This window comes from Thunnus thynnus, chromosome 12, assembly GCF_963924715.1.
Source record: "Thunnus thynnus chromosome 12, fThuThy2.1, whole genome shotgun sequence".
In the NCBI taxonomy this organism is placed as follows: Eukaryota; Metazoa; Chordata; class Actinopteri; order Scombriformes; family Scombridae; genus Thunnus; species Thunnus thynnus.
The window spans coordinates 1,258,460-1,279,445 of NC_089528.1; the positions used below are offsets into that span (position 1 = coordinate 1,258,460).

At 37.7% G+C, this 20,986-nt stretch overlaps 1 protein-coding gene across 1 annotated transcript in view; it reads right to left on the minus strand.

Annotated features, from left to right (window-relative positions):
- The window catches only part of cntnap2b (contactin associated protein 2b), a 65,825-nt gene extending 54,422 nt beyond the window's left edge, over positions 1–11,403 (minus strand). The window contains exon 1 of the mRNA XM_067604772.1: positions 10,974–11,403. Within this exon, the coding sequence (XP_067460873.1) occupies positions 10,974–11,058 (85 nt within the window). The 5' untranslated portion in view covers positions 11,059–11,403. The remainder of the gene's footprint in view (positions 1–10,973) is intronic.
- Positions 11,404–20,986: the final 9,583 nt, after the last annotated feature.

Sequence of the window (20,986 nt, forward strand, 5' to 3'; positions counted from 1 at the left end):
ATTCAACATCATAATCCGGCCTCTTTTACCCAATTTCAACCCATTACAATGGGTTACAATCACCACCAAGCTGCTCAAGGAGGTATTTCCCACAGTTAGTCCTGTTATCTTGCACATTTTTAATAATTCCCTGACCTCCGGTTCTTTTCCAGATAGTTTTAAGCATGCCATTGTCCACCCTTTACTTAAAAAACCTAATTTGGACCCTCTGTCTTTAAGCAACTACAGGCCTATCTCCAAACTGTCTTTTTTATCTAAGGTTCTGGAGAAAGTAATTTCTTCTCAATTGATTTCTTTTAAGAATCGTTATAGTGTTTTAAACTGCTTCCAGTCTGGTTTTAGAGCATTTCACAGTACTGAGACAGCCCTTGTTAAAGTAACTAATGACGTACTTTTAGCTGCAGACAGAGGTGACTGCTTGATTTTAGTTCTTTTAGATTTAAGTGCCGCATTTGATACTGTCGACCACAGTACCCTCCTAAATCGCCTAGAGAACTGGGTGGGGATCAGGGGCCCGGCTCTTACTTTATTACAGTCATAGCTCCTCAATAGAACTTTTTCTGTTGCTCTGTGTAACTCCACCTCCATGATAGCGCAGTTGAATTGTGGGGTTCCTCAAGGCTCAGTTCTTGGGCTCCTTCTGTTCTCCATATACATGCTGCCCCTTTGCCAGCTTATTCAGAATCATGATGTGCAGTATCACTTTTATGCTGATGACACACAGCTATACTTACCATTAAAACCCTCGGATCCTAGCAGCCTAGTCAAACTTAAATCATGCCTCTCTGACATTAAATCCTGGATGTCCCAGAATTTTCTTAAATTCAATGACAACAAAACCAAGGTCATTCTATTCAGTCCACCAAATTTTGTAAGCTCTTTTAGAGCAAACCTTGCCGATCTGTCAATGAATATTACACAGGCTGCTAGGAATCTGTGGGTCATATTTGACTCCAACCTCTGTTTTGAGAATCAAGTCAAAAATGTTGTGAAGTTGTGTTTTTACCAGTTGAAGATCATCTCTAAAATTAGGTCATTTTTATCTTTTGCTGATCTTCAAAAAACTATACATGCTTTTATTTATTCTCGACTCGACTATTGCAACGCACTTTATTCAGGTATCAGCCAGGGCTCCCTTCACCGTCTCCAGCTGGTCCAAAATGCTGCTGCTCGCCTCATTACTGGGACAAAAAGGTATGAGCACATCACCCCTGTGCTTGCCTCCCTACACTGGCTCCCAGTTAGCCTTCGTATTGATTTTAAAATTTTATTACTTACCTTTAAGGCATTAAACGGCCTTGCTCCCAGTTATGTATCTGCACTACTGAACTGGTATGTGCCCCCTTGACCCTTAAGATCCGCAGATGGAGCCCTGTTGGTCATTCCCAGGTCACAGCTTGTGACAGAGGGTGGTCGAGCTTTTGCTGTCAGAGCCCCCACTCTCTGGAACTCCTTGCCCACTGAACTCAGACACATTAGTTTCTTTTAAAACTCGTCTTAAAACTTTTTTCTTTGTGAAAGCTTTTGGAAATATTTGATATTTTTAATTACTGTTTTTACACCTATTAATTGATGTTATCTTATCTTATTTTTTATCATTATTTTATTCCTGTGCATTCTATTGTCTTATTATTACTATTATTGTGCATCTTCTATTTATTACTATGTACTTCTGCCTTTACCTCTTTGTTCCTCTTTGCTTATTTTATCTGCCTTGTTGGTTTTACTTTCCTTTGTAAAGCACTTTGTAACATTGTTAAGAAAAATGCTATATAAATAAAATTTCTATTATTTATATGTCTGTTACTTTACACAGAGCAGATTCAATTCTGTACCATAAAGGTTATACTTTTGAACGAATGTAGTGGTGTATTAAAATTTCACTGCTATTGGCAAAACATTACATATCACAAGCTGAAGGGTGAAATACTATAACAAATAGTCTTTAAAATCACCTAAACAGCCCTTCAATAACCAATAAATTAACAAATAACATGAATGTTACTTTGCTTTTGATCAGTGCTATCAGTTAGCAGCTTAACTGATTTTTTAACCTTATAATCGGATAGATTCTTACCATAAGCATGTGTCTGTGTGTGTGTGTGTGTGTGTGTGAATGTATAGGTTGGCCTTTGTTCTCGACACATTCATCAGAATTGATAAGAGGAGGATGACGAGGAGTTTGGGGGGGAGGGGGGAACTGTGTGTGTGTGTGTGAGAGTGACAGGTGCAGGGCCTGGTAATGAGCCTGCCTCCTCATATGCATTACAAAACAAGAAGCCGGGGATGTACTAATCACTTTAAAGGAACAAGAAAGAAATTATCTGCTTGACAATAAACCTGCAAAACAACCTCAACACTTCACTCATAGCCAGTCTTTCTGAGAAAAAAAATGTTATTTGATCATTTCAAATATATTGCCCCTCCTACTATTTGTACGAATTTGGGGCACACATCTAGGAATCTGACTTTGTTTTGTTCTTCGAAATAATATGTAACTGAGTGTTTGCAACATACCAAGCACACAGTTGAAAAGTGGAGAAGTGGATTTTGTTGGATGGTTCGAGAAGTTTGCTTATTCTATGCTCATGTTCTTATTTTCCACCATGCAAACTTGTCACTATTAAAAACCATTGTACGTGACATAAATTTAAGCTCATCACAGCCATTGTACTCCATGATGGCACAAACTGCAAACGTTTACAGCCACCTTCTAAATCTATATGGTGTGAATCAAGGCATACATGATAGTAAACTAAATTTCTTTGAATTTTCGACAGTTGTTCAGACAAAACAAGACATTTGAAGATGTCACCATGGGCACTAAGAAATTGTAACCAGCATTTTTCACTATTTTCCTATTCTTATAGGCAAAACAATGGATCAATTAATCAAAAAATAATTGCTATATTAATCAATGAAAATAATGGTTAGTTGCAGCCCTAGTGTGAATGAAAAGAAAAGAAGAATGAAAATCAAAAGACAGATTTTGGGTGATATCATCCCTTAACTCTATTACTGTGGTTGCCTCTACTTTTTCTAATGAAAACTTGCATGAAGTTGCATTTTTGGACAACCATACTACAAATGAACAAACACACTTCAACATGATCACATTTCACTATCGTACATAAACATGAAATGGAACCCCAGTGTGCACTCCAGTCCAGTCCATACTCTAATCAACGTTTTATATCACATCATCTGTTTCAAGGCAGATAGCGTTGCTCAATGTCCTGATAGTGTTTAGTTGCAGTAGTGAGGATGTGTCATCTGGATCCTGTGTGAAAGAGGATCTCGTGGCAAGTCATGGTCAAAGTTTTCAGTTTCTACCAATGTTCCCCTTAATGTTTCTACAGATGCAATTCTGATGCCACTCTCTGCAGTGAGACTTTAAGCCTTACATAATTTTTAAAAATTATTGTAGTTCAAAGTTAGACACCTCCTCATGCCCACCTGGCACAACACAATCCAGTCATACAGTCTAATTTTGTGTCTATGGTAATAGACACAGAATAATAGGGGAAAGTGTGTTTTTAATCTAGAAAACATGTTGCTGAACAGAAACATTAATCAGTAGAATGAAATGTCTGACTGTACTATGTATTTCCCTTTTTAATGGTTGTTCAGCACCTACAGTAAAGGACTGAACAGCTGATCTGTGAAAAAGCCCAGTAAGATCTGCAAAGGAACAAAAGCTATCTGTGAAATTGTGCTCTATACAAAAATAGACAAAGGGAAATGACATTTCAATAAGGTCTGGGATGGAAAACAGTGATGGAATTAGTTGCAATGACATTAAACTGGTGAATGAAAATTTGAGTATTCTTTCAAAAACATGAACTAATCACATTCTAGGAAGCCACTGAGGATGCTGAACTATAAACAAGCAGAACCCAAAAACTCACAAGGAGCTAAATCTATTCAAATCAACGTGACACTGAGAAAAACATTGTTTTGTTCTGCTTTTCAAAAAGAGAAAACTTGTTTTTTTTCTTTGTGTGGAGGTATTTTATGACCCAGTTAGAGGTAATCCTCATCAGGTCTGTGAAGGGGGTCTTCTCTTTGGTGTAATGGATTTAAGAGGCAGCCTCATGTTGAAAGTTGTGCTGTTCCAGGATAAAGGGATAAGATAAGATCATAAGCAGAGCGACCACAGGGGCAGAGGGAGCGACTGCCCCAGGCCCTGGGGACGTGGCACACAACCAAACTGGGCAGTGCAGCAGCTATAGTAACTCTCTCTACTTTTTTTGTATTCATTCTCTATGGTAGTAATTATGTTGTAGGCAACTTAAGAGAACCAACTTACCATTACCAACATTATCATATTCTTTGACACATTTTCTCTTTCACAGGATGTTCATTTACAAGCCTCAATGAAATTTAAAAATTAAGTTCCAGTTGAAGATTGAAGAAACTGGAGCAGGATATAAGTACAGTGGAAACAGCTTATAATGATCACATCTGTCCGGTTCAAATATCACTATAAGCAGATTATTATTATAACATTATATATAACATTTTGTTTTCTTTATTTGTCATACAGAATACCATCTAATTGACATTTGTATATTTATTAGCCTATATGAATATAAAGTTACTGAATTTTATTGACTGTTTCAAAATACAATACAGCTGTTTCAAACACAGTGTGCGCACATTTTTGAAGCAGCGGGGGTTCTGACTTTTGCCAATGACAAGTTCCTTATTTTCCCCGGCAACAGAACAGGCGATGATAGTGGTGAAATTTACTTAAATTTCTTCCCCCCCTTTTATTGTCATAAGCTTCAAGGAGACTACATTTGTCATTGAGAGAAAATTACTTTCTGTCTCTGTCATGATTTCAGTGTGCACGCAGCAGCAGCCGCTTATCATGGAAGTGAAGTACAAAAATAGATTTACGTAGTTTAAAATGTTTTTCCATATGTTGTCATGTATGAAAAGTCCAAAAATGAACACTGTAGGCAGACTACTTGATTTCAATAGGCGACTTATTTAAACAGCATAAATGGTGTATAGGAACAATTCCGTCCCAAGCATTTTGATCCATATAAGCAGCTGATCACTGTAATTGTGATCACTATAAGCAGTTACCACTATATATATTTAAACACAGCAGAAGGTCATGGTTTGGATTTTATTTAATTTTCTTTTTGTCTTCACAGCTTGAACAAAATGAGTGAATGAATAAATAAATAACTTCAAAATAACGCTGCCACACTTTTATTTCTTAAATCATAAATGCTAAGCTTTTAAATAAATGGGGTTCACTCCAACACAGAAGTGACCATGAATAAAATGGGGATTTACTGAAGTATTTTTGTAAAAGTCCCTCACAGTTCTTCTATTTTATGTTTCCGAACACGGAGTGTTGCGAGTGCATCAGAGCTCTTACTTAAATTAGCAAGGCTTGTCAAAATAAGCCAGGCTATCCCGTTAGCCAGCTTGATGGAACACCCCCTCAGGTAAGACACTACTTTAATATAGTAAGATAGAGACATGCATACAGTAACTAAGGATAGCAAGCACCTAATTATACAATAGAATACAAGTCAAAGTTATTCGACAGTCCATATCAAAAAAGGAGAGGGGGGAGAAATATGAGAGAGATGGGAGACAGAATTTGGCCTGGAAATAGCTAAATAGCTAGGGAAGATCGGAATAGTATATAGAGTACCAGTGCAAGGTCCTAGTGAGAGTTCTGTTGGAAGAACAAAACCTTATACTTTGTTACCCTTAAGTTGAAATTTATACAGGCACAAAACCAGAGCTGGAACAATATATAATATAAAAATAGTCAGTGAATTTGATATTTTTTGGGTTTGTCCTTTAAATAACAAGACAATTGTCTCTTCTTATATATATTTATATAAGAAGAGACACTTGCTTACACTTCATGAGAATAATAATTCACCACATGCAGAAACTAAATAAAAAACAACCAAACAAAAAGATAGAAATCAAGCTGTCACATTGATTTACTATCCGTATTAAATAATTACTTACACCATCAGTTTAACATCTCTCTATATAAAGCAAAGAATCTGTCTGTCAGTATGTATGTATATTTGTCCTTAGCGTATCTCGAGAACCGTTCATCGGATCTACTTAATACCTGGCAGGTGGATTGCTGAGGAAACGAGAAAGTGCAGTGTCAATATGTGAAGTTATTTGGATGAGCGGTTCTCGAGAAATATATAAAAATACCTCATAAATCTGATAGGTTGATTTGCTTCTTCTTCTGCCTGTGAAGTTAACAAATGGAAATACAGACAGTGCCACTCTGCCATTGCATCCCATATTGTGGTTGGAGTTGGGATTACATCCATAGTGTTAATGACTTGAAAACGTTTAAGAGATTTAAACTCTACTATTAGTGCTGGATGTCTCAGGCACGTTCAGAAATATATAAAAACACCCCATAAACAACATTGCCTCTGCTTCTTCTTCTGCACATGGATTCAATGAGTAGAAATACCGACAGTGCTAGTCTGCCATTGCAACCCACATTATGGTCAGAGATGGGATTACACCTGTAGTACTGTAGTACTACCATAGAGAATGAATTGAAAAACTTTAGAGAGTTAAGCTCTATTTCCGTTCCTCACACGAGGGAACTTTGTATGCATGTTCAAGACATAGTGCAGGATGTCTCAGGCATGTTTTGAACGAACACTACAGTTCATCCGATCAGCGTCTGCTCAACTCAAAATTGTAGTATCCAGATATTCTACATGTGAGGTGTTTAGGGAGCATCGGTAAAGTGTAGTGTCTACCAATAGTTTGCATGAAAGGCGTCTAGGGGAGGAGCACAATTCTCTCTAGTATTGAGAAATTGGCCTGTTGCAAACAGGCACATTTTGAACAGGCACTGCACTAGTTGAATCAATTGTAGGTGTTACTTCCCAAGGCTGAATCTTTTTTTTAATCACTCTCTGCCTCCTCTAATAATAACTCATCTGTTTTACCCTTTCAATTGTGAAATTCTTAGGGTATTGGGGTAAGGGTATTGATAGTGAGACCAGTTCACAGCTCATTAGTCCATTTCATTATTGTGCTTATCTGTGTGGCATAGAAATAATTACAGAAGTCTGGAAGTGCTAATCTATTCTAATTTTCTTTATATTCTATTTAATATTTTAAGTTTTTTCCTTTGTTATTTCAAATAAAGTTAGTTATCATTGAATTCCGCAATTTAAAGCTTACTGGGGGGGATCGCAATTGGTGGGGCTGAAAAAAGAACTGTGGGAGAACCATAATTTTAATTGTGTCTACTATAAAAATAGAGTTGTTTTCCACCTGGTCATATATAGTATATAGATTCTCATAATTTACCTAGTAGACTTTACATATTTTGTTTTACTCCGTTTCAACTTATATCTAAAGTTTTCATTAGTTTTAGAAGGAGTTAAGGAGAAGTAAGATATAAAATGACATTGTCAGCATACAATGCTAACTTTTGACATCAGACTGTCGTCCAAAGAAAATATATCAGGATTAGTAGTTTCTACAAGAGCCCCAAAACAACATACATTTACGTTCATGACAGAAGCCATCTAGCAGCGGTAGTAATTATGACAAGAGCAAGACAGACAGACCAAGCTCAATGTTTATATTCGAATCACTTGATATTTTATATCTGTCTTCCAATACTTTCATACATAGTTCAGTCTCTGTCTTTACTTAAGTTAGTTTCATTCAATTTCCTTTTGGAAATTCTCTGTGTGTCTGTGGCAATTGTTAGACAAATAAAATAAATACAAAGGACATTACAGTTAAACAAACAGCATAATTCTCCATAGTATTTGGCAGTATAATGCCCCATAATGTCACGACTTTCAAAAATCAAATACAATGAAATGCATATGACAACTCTCATTTCAAAATGATTTGTTTAACAGAGATTTGGAATATGAAGGATCTCTGAGCATGGTAGAGCCTCAGGACCTTCGTCCTGATGGTCAAAACTTATATTCACCATAGAGAGGATGTGATACATCACTGATGATACTGAAGGTCACTAAGAGTTGTCATACTGTGTTGACCTTCAATCTTACTAGACATGTGAAAAATTGACAGATTTACTGATGAATATCTTATTATTGCTTCTCCTAAGGTGGCTTTCGTTCCTTCACATCATGTTAAACTGTTAATTTGTTATGTATCATTTTATTTCAGATAATCCTTGAGACTTTTTTGACATTGTCTTTAAAACCTAGGCTACATCTTGTACAAGGGCAGTGAGGGCATCATTCATTCTCCTAAAATTATTTTATAATCATTCATTATTTTATAATCACAACACATCTATCATTTCTAACTCCTTACATGATATCCTTAATCTCTTGGCAGTTTCCTGACTCTTATGTTCAGTTGTCTCTTCTAAACCCTATTTTCTTTGCATCAGCCACTATAGGATGATAGAGAGAGAGGTGACATGCAAAATGCAAGGGCCCCATCTATAGAACAAAAGGGACATTGCAATTGCACACCTGAATCTTTTTATTCTCTCTGGTGAGGTTTGGGGTCTGTAACAGTTAGTGGTAGCAGGACATAAATGTTTTGTCTTCAGAAGAAGAACGCAGGTGCTGTGACATCTATATTCAAGAAAAAAAACTCCCCTGGCATTGAATCCTGATCTTCCGGCACAGATTAGGTGTATTGGTCTGATGGAGTGGACCTCCAAGGGCCTATCATATCTTACAGGCCTGTTGGTCTCTGTCTCTTTAAAGTCCTTGGAGCAAATTAGAACTGACTTTAACATTCCTCATGAAGATTTTTGCAAATATCTCCAAATTCCGTACTTTCTAGAGTCTCTTTTAAGGAAGAACGGGACCATGGTCTCAGCCAAATCTCTTAAAGGAAAAATTTCAGAGATTTATGCTCTGCCACTGCATTCTGATTCTTCAGTTTATGATTCTCTGAAGCTGTCGTGGGAGTGTGATCTGGGGGTAACATTTAGTTCTGAAGATTGGATCACAATTGCAATGGGATTTTTCCAAAGTGTACTTCAATTTCTTTACATGAACTAAATTTTAAATATTTCATAGGATTTATTTTACACCTATGCACCTCCAGAAAACGTTCCCCAAAAGCACAAACAATAGACAACAATTAATGCACAACACGTGAAGGTATGTTTATCCACTTATTTTGGTCATGTGATCACATCCAGAAATTTTGGAAAGAGGTTCACTCTGTGATCCAAGATGTTACTGGTAAACAGTTTTTCATCGATTTCTCTATCTTAAATTATTCTCTTTTTTCCCTTTCTAGTACCATCCTCATATGTAAGAAGTTATACTCCACTGCATCAGGAGTCTGTCTCAATGGGTCAACACATGTCAACGACCCCCCTTCCTCCTCTCAACCAGGGTTGGACCCTTGTCTGACGCTGCCAGTTTTGGTGAACTGGCGTTACTTCCAGGAATGGAAATTATTTCAGTGATACTGACACTGCATGAAACATCAAGTGGACCCACATTATATGTGTATCTGCTGTCTGAAAGGGGCGGACTGTGTTTCCTGACAGGCAGTTAGAAGATGAGAACAAATGACAGTTGGTAGAACAGTGAGTAGTTATCAAAAGGTTACATTTTAAAGCTTATTAATATCTCCGAATTAGGCCCTCTATATTATTCAGAGCTGTGAAGTAGTTTGGATCCTACAATTCCCATAATGCAACTCAAGAGCATCTTTCAATAGGCCTTCTCTGCCTGATAAATCAATTTAATTTCCCTATGTGGGATCAATAAATATCATTATTATATTAAGACAGCTCCCTCCAAAACCTCTGAAGAAACTATATGGTTGATTTTTTACAGGCTGAGTATTAACCATGACTAGCTAGCCTTCATGTGTAAATTGGTAGAGTGACCCTATAACATAATTTTTTTGCACAGCTAATATTTATTTAAACCCCCTATTTACAGTAGCATTTATGAGCAGTATGTAAACAATGAATACATGATTCATAACACACTGTGGCTAGCTGTATGCAGAGATAAGGACAATTTTAGTGTTTATTGATATATGTGTCAGCAACTCTAACTCAGCATCCATAACTGGTATATAAACAGTTTATACCTGACAAGACAATAGTGTTATCAGGTAACATATTCCTGAACTCAACTATTGTACATGTGCATTAACAATTAATACATGCTTTATAACACACTGTAAGGATTTGTTCCTTTGTAGTCATATATCGATTTATATTATTAAAACTATTTTATACTGTTGAGAAAACAATTTCACATCATGGTACATTTAGTAGCTGTTCTGTAACTTTTGAACACATTGCATGATCTAAGTTATATTGTGGCATCAACTGTTTAAAAACCCACAAATACATTAATAACCACTTAAAACATTGTCTGCTTACAGCTGAATTACAGTGTGTTATAAACCATTTATTAAATGTGTAATTATAATTGCTCATATGGGGGGTTAAATGTGTTACCCAGCAATGTAAGTGTGAAAGGATCTTTTTGGATACATTTGTGGAACATCTATGAATGTAATTTTCAGATTATTTTTTTAATTTGTACAACTGATATTAATGTGTTATTGATATCCTGGCAGCATACATTTAAACCAGACAGTCATGTGCACTTAAACTGTTTAATCTCTAAACTGAAGGCTTCATAAACACATACACTCAATGACTGATTCAATCCCTGCTTTAAAATGATGTTGCTCTTTCAGGTTCATGTTTTGCTCTTCAGTAACACAGATGTTGTGGTGATGATGACTGTCTTTAAAAAAAACAAGATAGGCAAATGTGTGTCGTCGTTACTGAAACACTGAATTATGATCATCAGCACTGCTGTGGCCTCGAGTCCTGAAGTAGACATCCCTAGCTGCACTGGCCCCAGCAAGAGCAAGCCACCGAATTAGCCACAGTTGCTAGTCAGTCTGTGTGTGTGTGTGTGTGTGTGTGTGTGTGTGTGTGTGTGTGTTAGCCTACTTACGGGATACTGAGGATGCTGCGCTGAAGGTGCTGATGATGCTACACAGGACCGGCAGCAACAACACGGCCAGATCAAACATCTTCATATTCAGACAATCCGCACAGTCGCAGTCACAGAGACAATAGAGCGACTCACTGCTGTTTTCCCACCGCTTGGCTCTTGATGTTTTGGTGATTCACAGCAGAGACGGTGCTTTCTTTATTAACAACGAAAGCAAAAAGCAATGGCTGTCCGCTCGCTGGACCCTGTGCGTATTGTCTTATCTTCCCTCTCCTCTCTTGACGGCCCGCCGAACGGCTCTCAAGCGGGGTTTGATCAACAGCGTCCGAGCAGAACAGAGTGAACAGAACGCGGTTGTGTTGCGGGGGCGTCGAGCTCCAGGGGCATGGTCAGTAATCACACAGGAGCAGTCCAACCGCTGAACTGCAGGGCTAATCAATACACCCCCAGTCTCTGCCACACTTGGTACGGTCCGACCCGCACAACAATACATGGCTGCAATAACTGAGAAAGGGGCACAGGGGAGCAGGAGGGTTAGCAAGAGTTCTCTGAGGGAACACAAGAGAAAGGTGTAAAGATTCAGGGTTTGTCATTAATGGTAGGCTATATGAAGGGTTTGAAAAAATCACACGTTGAATACGTGTTTTAAAATAGAATAGAAGGAATTCACCACCCTCAGACTTTATCTCAGTATAATTTTTATATAATTAAAATATATAATTTTTGCAACTACTTTTGACGTGTTTGCCACTGATCTTTCTCATTATTGAGAACAGACTTTACGTCTACAGTACATCCTCAGGAAAACTTAGTAAAGTGCTTTCATTTACAAAATAAATATAGGGCCAAATCCACAAAAGGATTGCGCGGCTTTTGCGGCCGATTAAGGGTGAAATGCAACGCAAACTGCTCTGCCAAGCCAATAGCGTCATGGTGCACCTGTTACATTTGCATGTATGTAAATTAGGTAATATTGATACATTCGGCGCAAAATTGTCAGTTTTTTCATTATGCACAATCTGTGTGCTGAAATGTGGAGAAAAGCCGGACACACTGGAAACCGCTGCGCTCACTCAATCAGACGCAAAACAAGGGCAAATTGCACTCAGCTGCATCTTTTGTGAATAGGACCTTAAAACGGGGCTGAATGCAGTACAAATGCTGCGCAATTCACAATGCTTTTGATTTGGCCCGAAATGTATTATAACGCATAATTTGACAATTATGGTCACTCAGCGGCACATGGACGGTAATAATATAAAACGCTGTTGCATTACTTTATGCACCAATTTAATATTTGAAAATGAAAGACAGCCTGTTCATTTGAAGAATGAAGAACAGTTTTATTGTCATTGTAGGTTATAAAACAAAATTATGTGCAGCACCTTTCAGTAAGAGCATAATAAATTATTATTCAATTATAATCATCAATTATTAAAAGCTAAAGGTCTGTCTGCCTATATATTTTGTGTTGACATTGCTGTCTAAAGACAAAGAAGTGGAACCTTTATTTTGAAGAGTACAGCGCAAACATAATTGATAGAGGACACTGGCCAATCAGAAAAGGGGGCGCTGAAGGCCCACCCACCATTGAAAACGAAACATTGAGTGGTAATTTGTTCTGTCAATAAAAACGGAAAACAAGAAATCAAACTGAATTTGTGTTTTTTGTTTATTGCCCAAAATTTAGAAAAACAAAAAACCGACCTGTTTCTGGATTCTGCTTGTGTCAATTGTACCAAAAAACCAAACGGTTCAAACGTACCTTGGTCGGGACCAAACAAATAACAAATTAACTGTTTTTTCGTTTTTGAATTACAAATGTATTACAGATTATCTGATGATACCCAGACCTAAAGGTTTAGGTGGCCTAAAATTCATTCTGCTTTGTGACTGTAGTATTCAAAAAATCCCACTTAAACTTTCCAATTTTCATCAACAGGTTTTTTTTGGCATGGGCACTGATTTCCAAGTACTATTTTTCTCCACAGAGATGTTATATTTGGGACAACAGTAATATTATATATAAGAACGAGTCATTATTATATGATAAATGGTCAGTTGTTTAATAAAGAAGGGCTTCGGTACAACTACTCTATTATATATCGGTACTATACTCTATTTCTCGCCAGGTACATTATACCAGTAACCCCAAAATAATTTTCTTCACATTCAAGTGGTAGAATTGGGAAAAAGTGGACCAAGTTGACCGCATGGCTGCAGCGCATATGGTATCAAGAGAAACTCCCCACCACAAGGCCCATGAGGTAGCCCCACCCTAAGTCAAGTGGGCCCAAACCTGGGATGGGACAGGCAGGAAGCATATGCCCGCTGAATTGCTACCACAACCCAGTTGGATAGCCTTGGCTTCAACAAGGGTCTGCCCAAATGACTGGGGTGGAAATAAACATAGAGCTGATCAGTCTTCCTGATTGCCTTCGTGTGCCGGATGTACTCCGCCAAGACCCAGACAGGGCATAGCAAGGGCTGTAGCTGCTCAGCCTCCAGGCCTCCATCGGGAGAGGAGAGCGACTGCAGCTCAACCAACTGGGACATGTGGAACTCAGACAGAACCTTAGGCAGGAATGCCGGGTTGGGGAGGAGGACTATTCCTGACCCACCTGGCAGGAACCTGCAGCAGTCACCATGAACCGACAACACGTGGAGTGTGCTGATCCTCCTGTCAGAGGCTATAGCCAGCAGAAACGCTGTCTTAAGGGAAAGCCATTTCAGACCAGCAACCCCAAGGGGCTCAAGGGGGGATGCTGAAGTGCACCAAGGACCAAGTCCAAGTTCCATGGAGGGACTGAAGGTACAGTCCTGTGAACTGTACGCCTCTGGGCACCTCTAAGGAAAAGGGAAATCAAGGAGCAGCCATCCACAGTCAAGGTGTACTTGCTGACATGAACTGCCTTGACTGCTGCCATCATCCCTCAAAGGGTAACGGCAGTCTCCAGCTGGGACTGCAAGAACAGCAGGATGTCCTGGACCATGCCCAAGTATGGATCCACCTGGTGAGCCTCACACCAAGCGGAAAGTACCACCCACCGGTACGAGTAGGCAGCCCTTGTGGATGGTGCCAAGGCCTCCTGCACAGTCCTCACTACAGGTTCTGGTAAGCCTAAAGCCAGGAGCCAGGATCATTTTTTCATGTGTGAAAGTAGCAGGTGAAAAAAAAATTGTTTGTTGTTGTAATATTATTATTATTCATATAAGGTGAAGGCCATGTAAGGTTTATAAGCTTTGTTTATTTATTTAATACTTAACAGCCACTATGACTGAATGATGCTGTCTTGTTTCACAGAGGGCAGAATGAGATCTACACACTGTTGGGGAGAAATTCAAACCTGATCAGCTGTGCGTAGGTAAGGTGTTTCTCAGAGAGAAAATAAGAATGTGTTGTTAGTCTTACTTCTTGAATACTTTTATGTGAAACACAGTTAGGATTGTACAATGTGCAGTGCATTAAAAAAAGACCAAATTTCAGCTCACTCTCTCAATACATTATAATTATACTTCTCACTGTCAGTTGTGGATTTTCCCCTTCCCTTTGTTTGCCATGATATATGATATATAATTATTGCAGCAGTAGAGTCATTTCATTTGAATGAATCATTCTTTCTCTTGATAAAATCTATAGGAGAAATACAGTGTGCACAACTCAAGGGTCTAAGCACACCTGAAGGTTCCATTGTTGGCCAAGTACCTTAAATGTGTTTTTATCTTATTTTATTTGATTTTATCTTATTTTATTTTATTTGTTTTTTATCTTATTTTATTTGATTTTATCTTATTTTATTACTTTTATCCTATTGTGTCCTTCATCGTTTTATTGTGTTCTGTTGTGCTATTTATTGTGTTTTTTATCTTGCTGTGCAGCACTTTGGAAACCTTGTGTTTGTTAAAATCGTGCTATATAAATAAAGTGGATTGGATTGGATTGGATACCTGAACCTGATCAGAGGAGGACATGATGAGTTTCCAGCTTTTCAGTATTGTGTCAGAGTTGTACCTATAGTTTTGGAGGACATAATCACTGTATGATCAATAAATAAACATGAATAATAAAACATATTTTGGCTGTTGTTTTTATTAGACTAACCCAGGTTGTAGCTGTTAGCCATAAATAATATGTTATCCCGCTAGCTAGCTAACATCAGTATAGATAACACTAATGGCAGATTAGTGACAGTAATGTTACATAACTGGCTAATACACAATATATGTACCTTGTGTTTATAGGGTATGGAGCTATTAAAACTCACCCGGAAGAAAACATGAATGCTTTCAGTCCTATTTAGAACATGGGGTAGTGGTGCACTTGTGGCCCCTTGTGGCCGAAATGAGTATTACAACAACAAATCCTGACAGAGGGAAAAAAAAAAATTCACCTGCTACTTTCACACATGAAAAAAAAAACAACTAAGAAAAATGATCCTGGCAAAAAAAAAAAAAAAAAAAAAAAAAATCACCTATTTTCACAGGACAAAAAAAACTTAGCAAAACTTTGTTTTGCCTGGCAAAACTTTTTTTTTTCACTTGTTTCACAGATGAGATTTATTTATTTATTTATTTTATGGAACTTAGAAAGATTATCCTGGCAAAACCTTTTTTTCACTTGTTCTTAACTCATAAACACAAGAAAGAAAAGAATTTAGATCAGACTTTGAAATTGGATCTCCAGAATTTGTTTTTTCTTGCTTGCCTCTCAGGGCTTCCGTAGCACTTTGTTTAAACTTGAAGAAATGTGAGCCTCTCTCTCTTAGACTGTAACTCACCCTCTATCTGTAACATAACGGTTAAAGAAAAGATTACTTATTTGGGGATTACCATCATGAAAGATGATGAAGCAAGATGTACTGACAACTTTGGCTTAATTACTGATAAAATGGAGAAAAAGCTTGACCAATGGTTAAAAAGAGACTTATACTTAAAAGGGCAAGTGTTACTGACAAAAGCTGAAGGTTTATCCCGTCTCACATATGCAGCAATCTCTCTGTTTGTCAATAAGAAGATTTGTAACACAATTGATAAATTACTCTGGTTTTATGTGGAAAAACAAGACTCGTTATATAAAAAAGCCTCTTGTCATGAATACCTATGACTCTAGTGGGCTCAGTTTACTACTCTTGATAATACCTTTAAAATTAAATGGATTAAAGCAATTTCTAAACAAATCTACATCTATTTGGAACATTATACCCAATTATATTTTCTCTGAGATTGGAGGCCTTGAATTTGTGGCCTGTGTGATTAGAAAATAGAGAAACCTTCCTTATCCTTACCTAAATTCCATGGACAAATGCTTTTAGCATGGTCTTTAATTTACAAACATAACTTCTCCGCAATGTAAACTTGTCAAATTAAAAGCAAGACTACCTGCGCTAATGAGAAGACCATAGATGGAGTTTAGACTCAGTGGTCACACAGCTGATTGTTCTTTAGTAGATTTTTTAATTTGGCCTTGAGTGTATTGATTGAACTACAGTTCTTCATATCATCATGTAGGGCATTCCACTGAGTGGTGGCTTTCACATAGAAAGCTGACTGCCCAAATGCAGTGTGACGAAATGGTATGGTACAATCTTGTATAGAGGATATTCAGGAGGATCTAATAGAACTTACTGAGCGAGTGTACACAAAGTCACATAGTGGAGGAGAGGCCAAACTATTTAAAATTTCATAAACTAGGCACAAATTTGAGAATAATCTCAAATTCTCAAAGCTAAGTAAATTGTATTTCTCCAGTACCCTACAGTGATGGAAATGCATTGGCTTTTTGTCCAGAGTTTTTAGAGTTTGTTTGTATAAGGATTCAAGAGGTTTTATGGCTGTGTCCTCAGCCTGCTCCCAACATGTGCAATAAGACATATGGGAAAGAATCATAGCATGCATAAATATCTTGGCTGCGTCCAAAGAGAGACAGTTTCTAATATGTCTATATTTGCTAAGTTGTACTTTATGGTTTTAACCGTTTTTTTTAACATTTTTCTTAAAGTTCAAATTTGGATCCAGTGTCACACCAAGATATTTAAAATCAGTAACTATGTCAATTTTTTCACCTTTGATGAAAATATCAGCGTTAGGAGGTTGTTCCATAGTTTTAGAGAAAAACATACCTTTTGTCTTGTTTACATTTAGACTCAGACATGATTGATCAAGCCAATGCAACTGTTAGCTTAGCAGTGGCTAACTCAGCTGTTTTTGCATGTGTGTACAAAACGGTGTCAACTGCATACATTTGTAGTTCTACATCATGACACTGTTGAGGGAGATTATTATTATATAGGCTAAATAACAGGGGACCTATCACTGACCCTTGTGGAACACCCACTGTGCACTTCATGTTACTGGACAGTGTGTCACAAACTTTAACACATTGTATCCTATTAGATAAATATGAAGACATCCATGCCAGTGCTCTAGATGAAAAGTTAAATTTAGAGAGTTTCGATATTAAAACATCATGATTGACTGTGTTGAATGCTTTACGCAGACCTAAAAATACAGCACAAACTACTCCTCCTTTGTCAAGTCTTGATTTAATTTGCTCTATTAAGTGCAAGGTAGCTGTTTCGGTGCATTGATTTGCTCTAAAGCCAAATTGCATACAATGTAGACCAAAACTGCTTGTATTAAGAAATGTTGTCAGTTGTTTAATGGCAACTTTCTCAGCAACCTTTGAGAATACTGGCAGTGTACTTATTGGTCTGTAGTTACTGGCTTCAAGGCGGTCTCCAGATTTAAAAATAGGCGTGACAATGGCACATTTCCAGTCATCAGGAAAGGAGCTGTGTTTAAAAGACAAGTTAATTAAATGAGCAATAGGGGGAGTTAAAATATCTTTGTGTGACATGACAAAGATGGTGTCAAATTGGAAAGCATCTCTACTTTTGGAGCTTTTTAAGGAGCTGTTGATTTTGTTTACTTGTAACTCATTACTCTCTACCAGCTCAGAAACCTGACCTGTAGCATCTATAGGAACAATATGCAGTTTCCTTTTTGTAATTTTTTTTTTCCTAACTCATATACAGACTCAAGAAAAAAATTATTAAAGACAGAAGAAACAGTAAGATGATCTTTAATTAACTTTCCCTGTAGTTTGTGTTTAAAATCTCCTAAAAATTTTGGGTTCCTCCTTGTGAGATTATTCATGTTTTTCCAGATCAATTTACTGTTGCTTTTTGCCTCATTCAAAATATTGAGATAAAAATGAGATTTAGTTTCTCTTAGCTCTTGGATAACTTTGTTCCTGAAACCTTTATAAATCAGCATGTCAGTGTCTCTTCTAGATTTAATTGCCTTCCTTAGTGCAGCATCTCTAGATTTCATTAGTTTCCACAAATTTTCATTAAACCACAGTAAATTGTTTTTATTTTTAGATTTTATCTGTATCCACAAATTAAATCTTTCCCTCACAAAGTTGATTCTGTAAGTAAAAGTAGGCTATCACAACCATAGTCCAGATGATGTACTGTCCTCATCAGAGGACAGTACATCATCCCAGTTCAAGCTGTTAATTTCACTGATAAATTCTTCTTGCTTAGCTCTGGGTATTCATTGAAGGATCATTGTCTTAGTTGCTGTGGTATTAAATCTACTTTTAGTCAGTTTTCTCGCACATAGGATTAGGTTATGATCTGATAAGCCAGTGTTTTCTTTTAGTTATTCTTTCTGGTTTGTTAGTAAATATCAGATCAATTTGTGTACTGGAGCATTTTGCAATCCTAGTTTGGCCTTTTACTAGTTGTTCTAGTTGGAATTTCTCTGTGATCATTTTTAGTTTTTTCCTCTTAGTTTTATCCTCCCAGTTCACATTAAAATCGCCCATAAATAATAATTCTTTGTTGAGATTGCACTCTTTCAGGAGCTCTGTGAGTTGATCATAGAAAGTGTCATCTGCAGAAGGGGGCCTATAGACACCTATGATGTCAAAAGACATTTGTTAGGATAACATTATTTTTATCCCAACATATTCTAACGTGTTACCTGCATCATAAACCACACGTTCACATTTGATGTTGTCTTTCACATAAAAAAGCACACCTCCTCCTCTTCCATCAGGTCTGTCTCTTCTGAAACATTAGTATCAGGGCACTGTGAACACACTCACAGGAGTTGTTTGTTTCAACCATGTTTCAGTCAGACAGAGAAAGTCCAGATTTGAGTCAGACACAAGATGAGTTAGCTGATTGCTCTTTGCAGTAATGCTTCTAATTTTAAGATGTCCGCCAAATAGCCTCCTTGGTTTCAGCGTCGGGTCCCATAAGACTTTTACATGATTGACAGTTTGGAAGGTTTTGAATAACCTCTGCCTCCTCACTGCAGGGTTTCGACACATAGTGGTGTCAGCAGCAGATTTTCTGAGAGAGACACTGGACCTATCAAGTTGTCCACAGCCCAGTAGCAAAAAGTTATTCATTGAGACATCATGATTTGTGTTGACAAAGTTTAGTCTGTTAAGGGAGAAGCCCTGTTCAGAAAGTTGCTGCTCATTCATCACTGGCACCAAGGGATTCCCAGACACACTCTGGCACAAATGGAGTTCTGCAGCACTCCAGGGGTCACTGGTCCAGGATTTAGCTGAACATCTCTGGAGAGCAGGATCAGCATGAAGAGGAGACCTGTTATTCTCTGAAATGGAGTGGCAGAATCAATTTGGTCATTATCCTTTCATATTTCATATTAATAAATCCAAATTCAGCAATTCAATGTAATTTGGTGCAGAAAACCAAGGCTTTTTTCAACTCCAGGATTTCGTTTTCAAGTAACTTTTGTTAATGCGATCATCAAAACGTACATTTTTAAAATCTAATAACGGCCGCCGAGCTAGTCGATATTATTCTGACCGCTGCTGCCACTGTTGTGTATGTTACACTTTATTTGTAAAAACAGTCATAAATATGCACATGTTGCTAATGTTGGCTGTGTGCGCGCTGTGATGTGTGTGTGTGTGTGTGTGTGTGTGTGTGTGTGTGTAGGCTTATTAAATTTTGTTAGTTTTGTGCGGTAGGTGCAGCTGTCATGCACCTTTATTCTGCTGAAGTGCACACAGCTTGTGTGATGATGTGATTATTTGTAAGGCGGATTTGCATTTAGCTGTTTGTTTTGGTGATAACTCACTCCCTCCATGCTGTTTGCTTGTTACATTGGCTGGACTAAGTTAGCGTCTTATTTATGTGTCAGAGCTGGAATTGTCTTATGTAACTTTTGCAGTACTATAGGAGAGGATACAGTGAGTGGGCTGGTAGTTTGCTTTTTTTTTTAAAGACGAGGGAAGGGGGATCAGAGGGCCAAGGTTTAAGAGTCACGGTTTGCTATTAAATGTAATGGTTGGAAAAGGTCAGCCTTTGCTCTTTATTTTCTCCAATACATACCTTTGGTGTGAATATATTAAAATATTATATGTATAATTATTTACGGTGGAGGGAGGGTCATGCATTTTCCCCCAGTGACTCAAGGAGGCTCAAGGGAAAATATTTAGCTCCGGGGAGGGTCAAGTTAAAAAAAACAACAAAAAAAACCCCAATGAAGTCACATCTCAGCCACCCCCCTTCCCTCTGATAAATAACGAACAATACCTAACTCAGACTGCTGAAGCCTCATATAAGCTTCAGATAAACTTGCACTTTTGCACAAAGTGACTGTATGGACACACTGTGGTTTTTGGCCCCTGTGAAACAGTCAGAAAATAACATTTTGTTGATCTGATTCACCGACTGTCTTGCTACCACCGTTCCCTCTTCATTTACTCTAGCTCCGCTTGACCACAGCTGCTCTCACTTGCTCGCCGGTCCTCTCAGCTCTCTGTTTCTCTTTTTCTTTCGTCTTTTTTTTGAATGAGTCCCCTTTACTCTCACTGCCAGAGGGGGGAGACAAAATTCACGCAATCCAGCTTTAAGACAATCTGTCTGTTACATGACCTTCGTTGTCATGGTTACAAAAATATAGGTTCAAGTTTGGGACTTTGTCACTCTATAATAACATAATTTGAGTTCCTCTCCTCACATGTA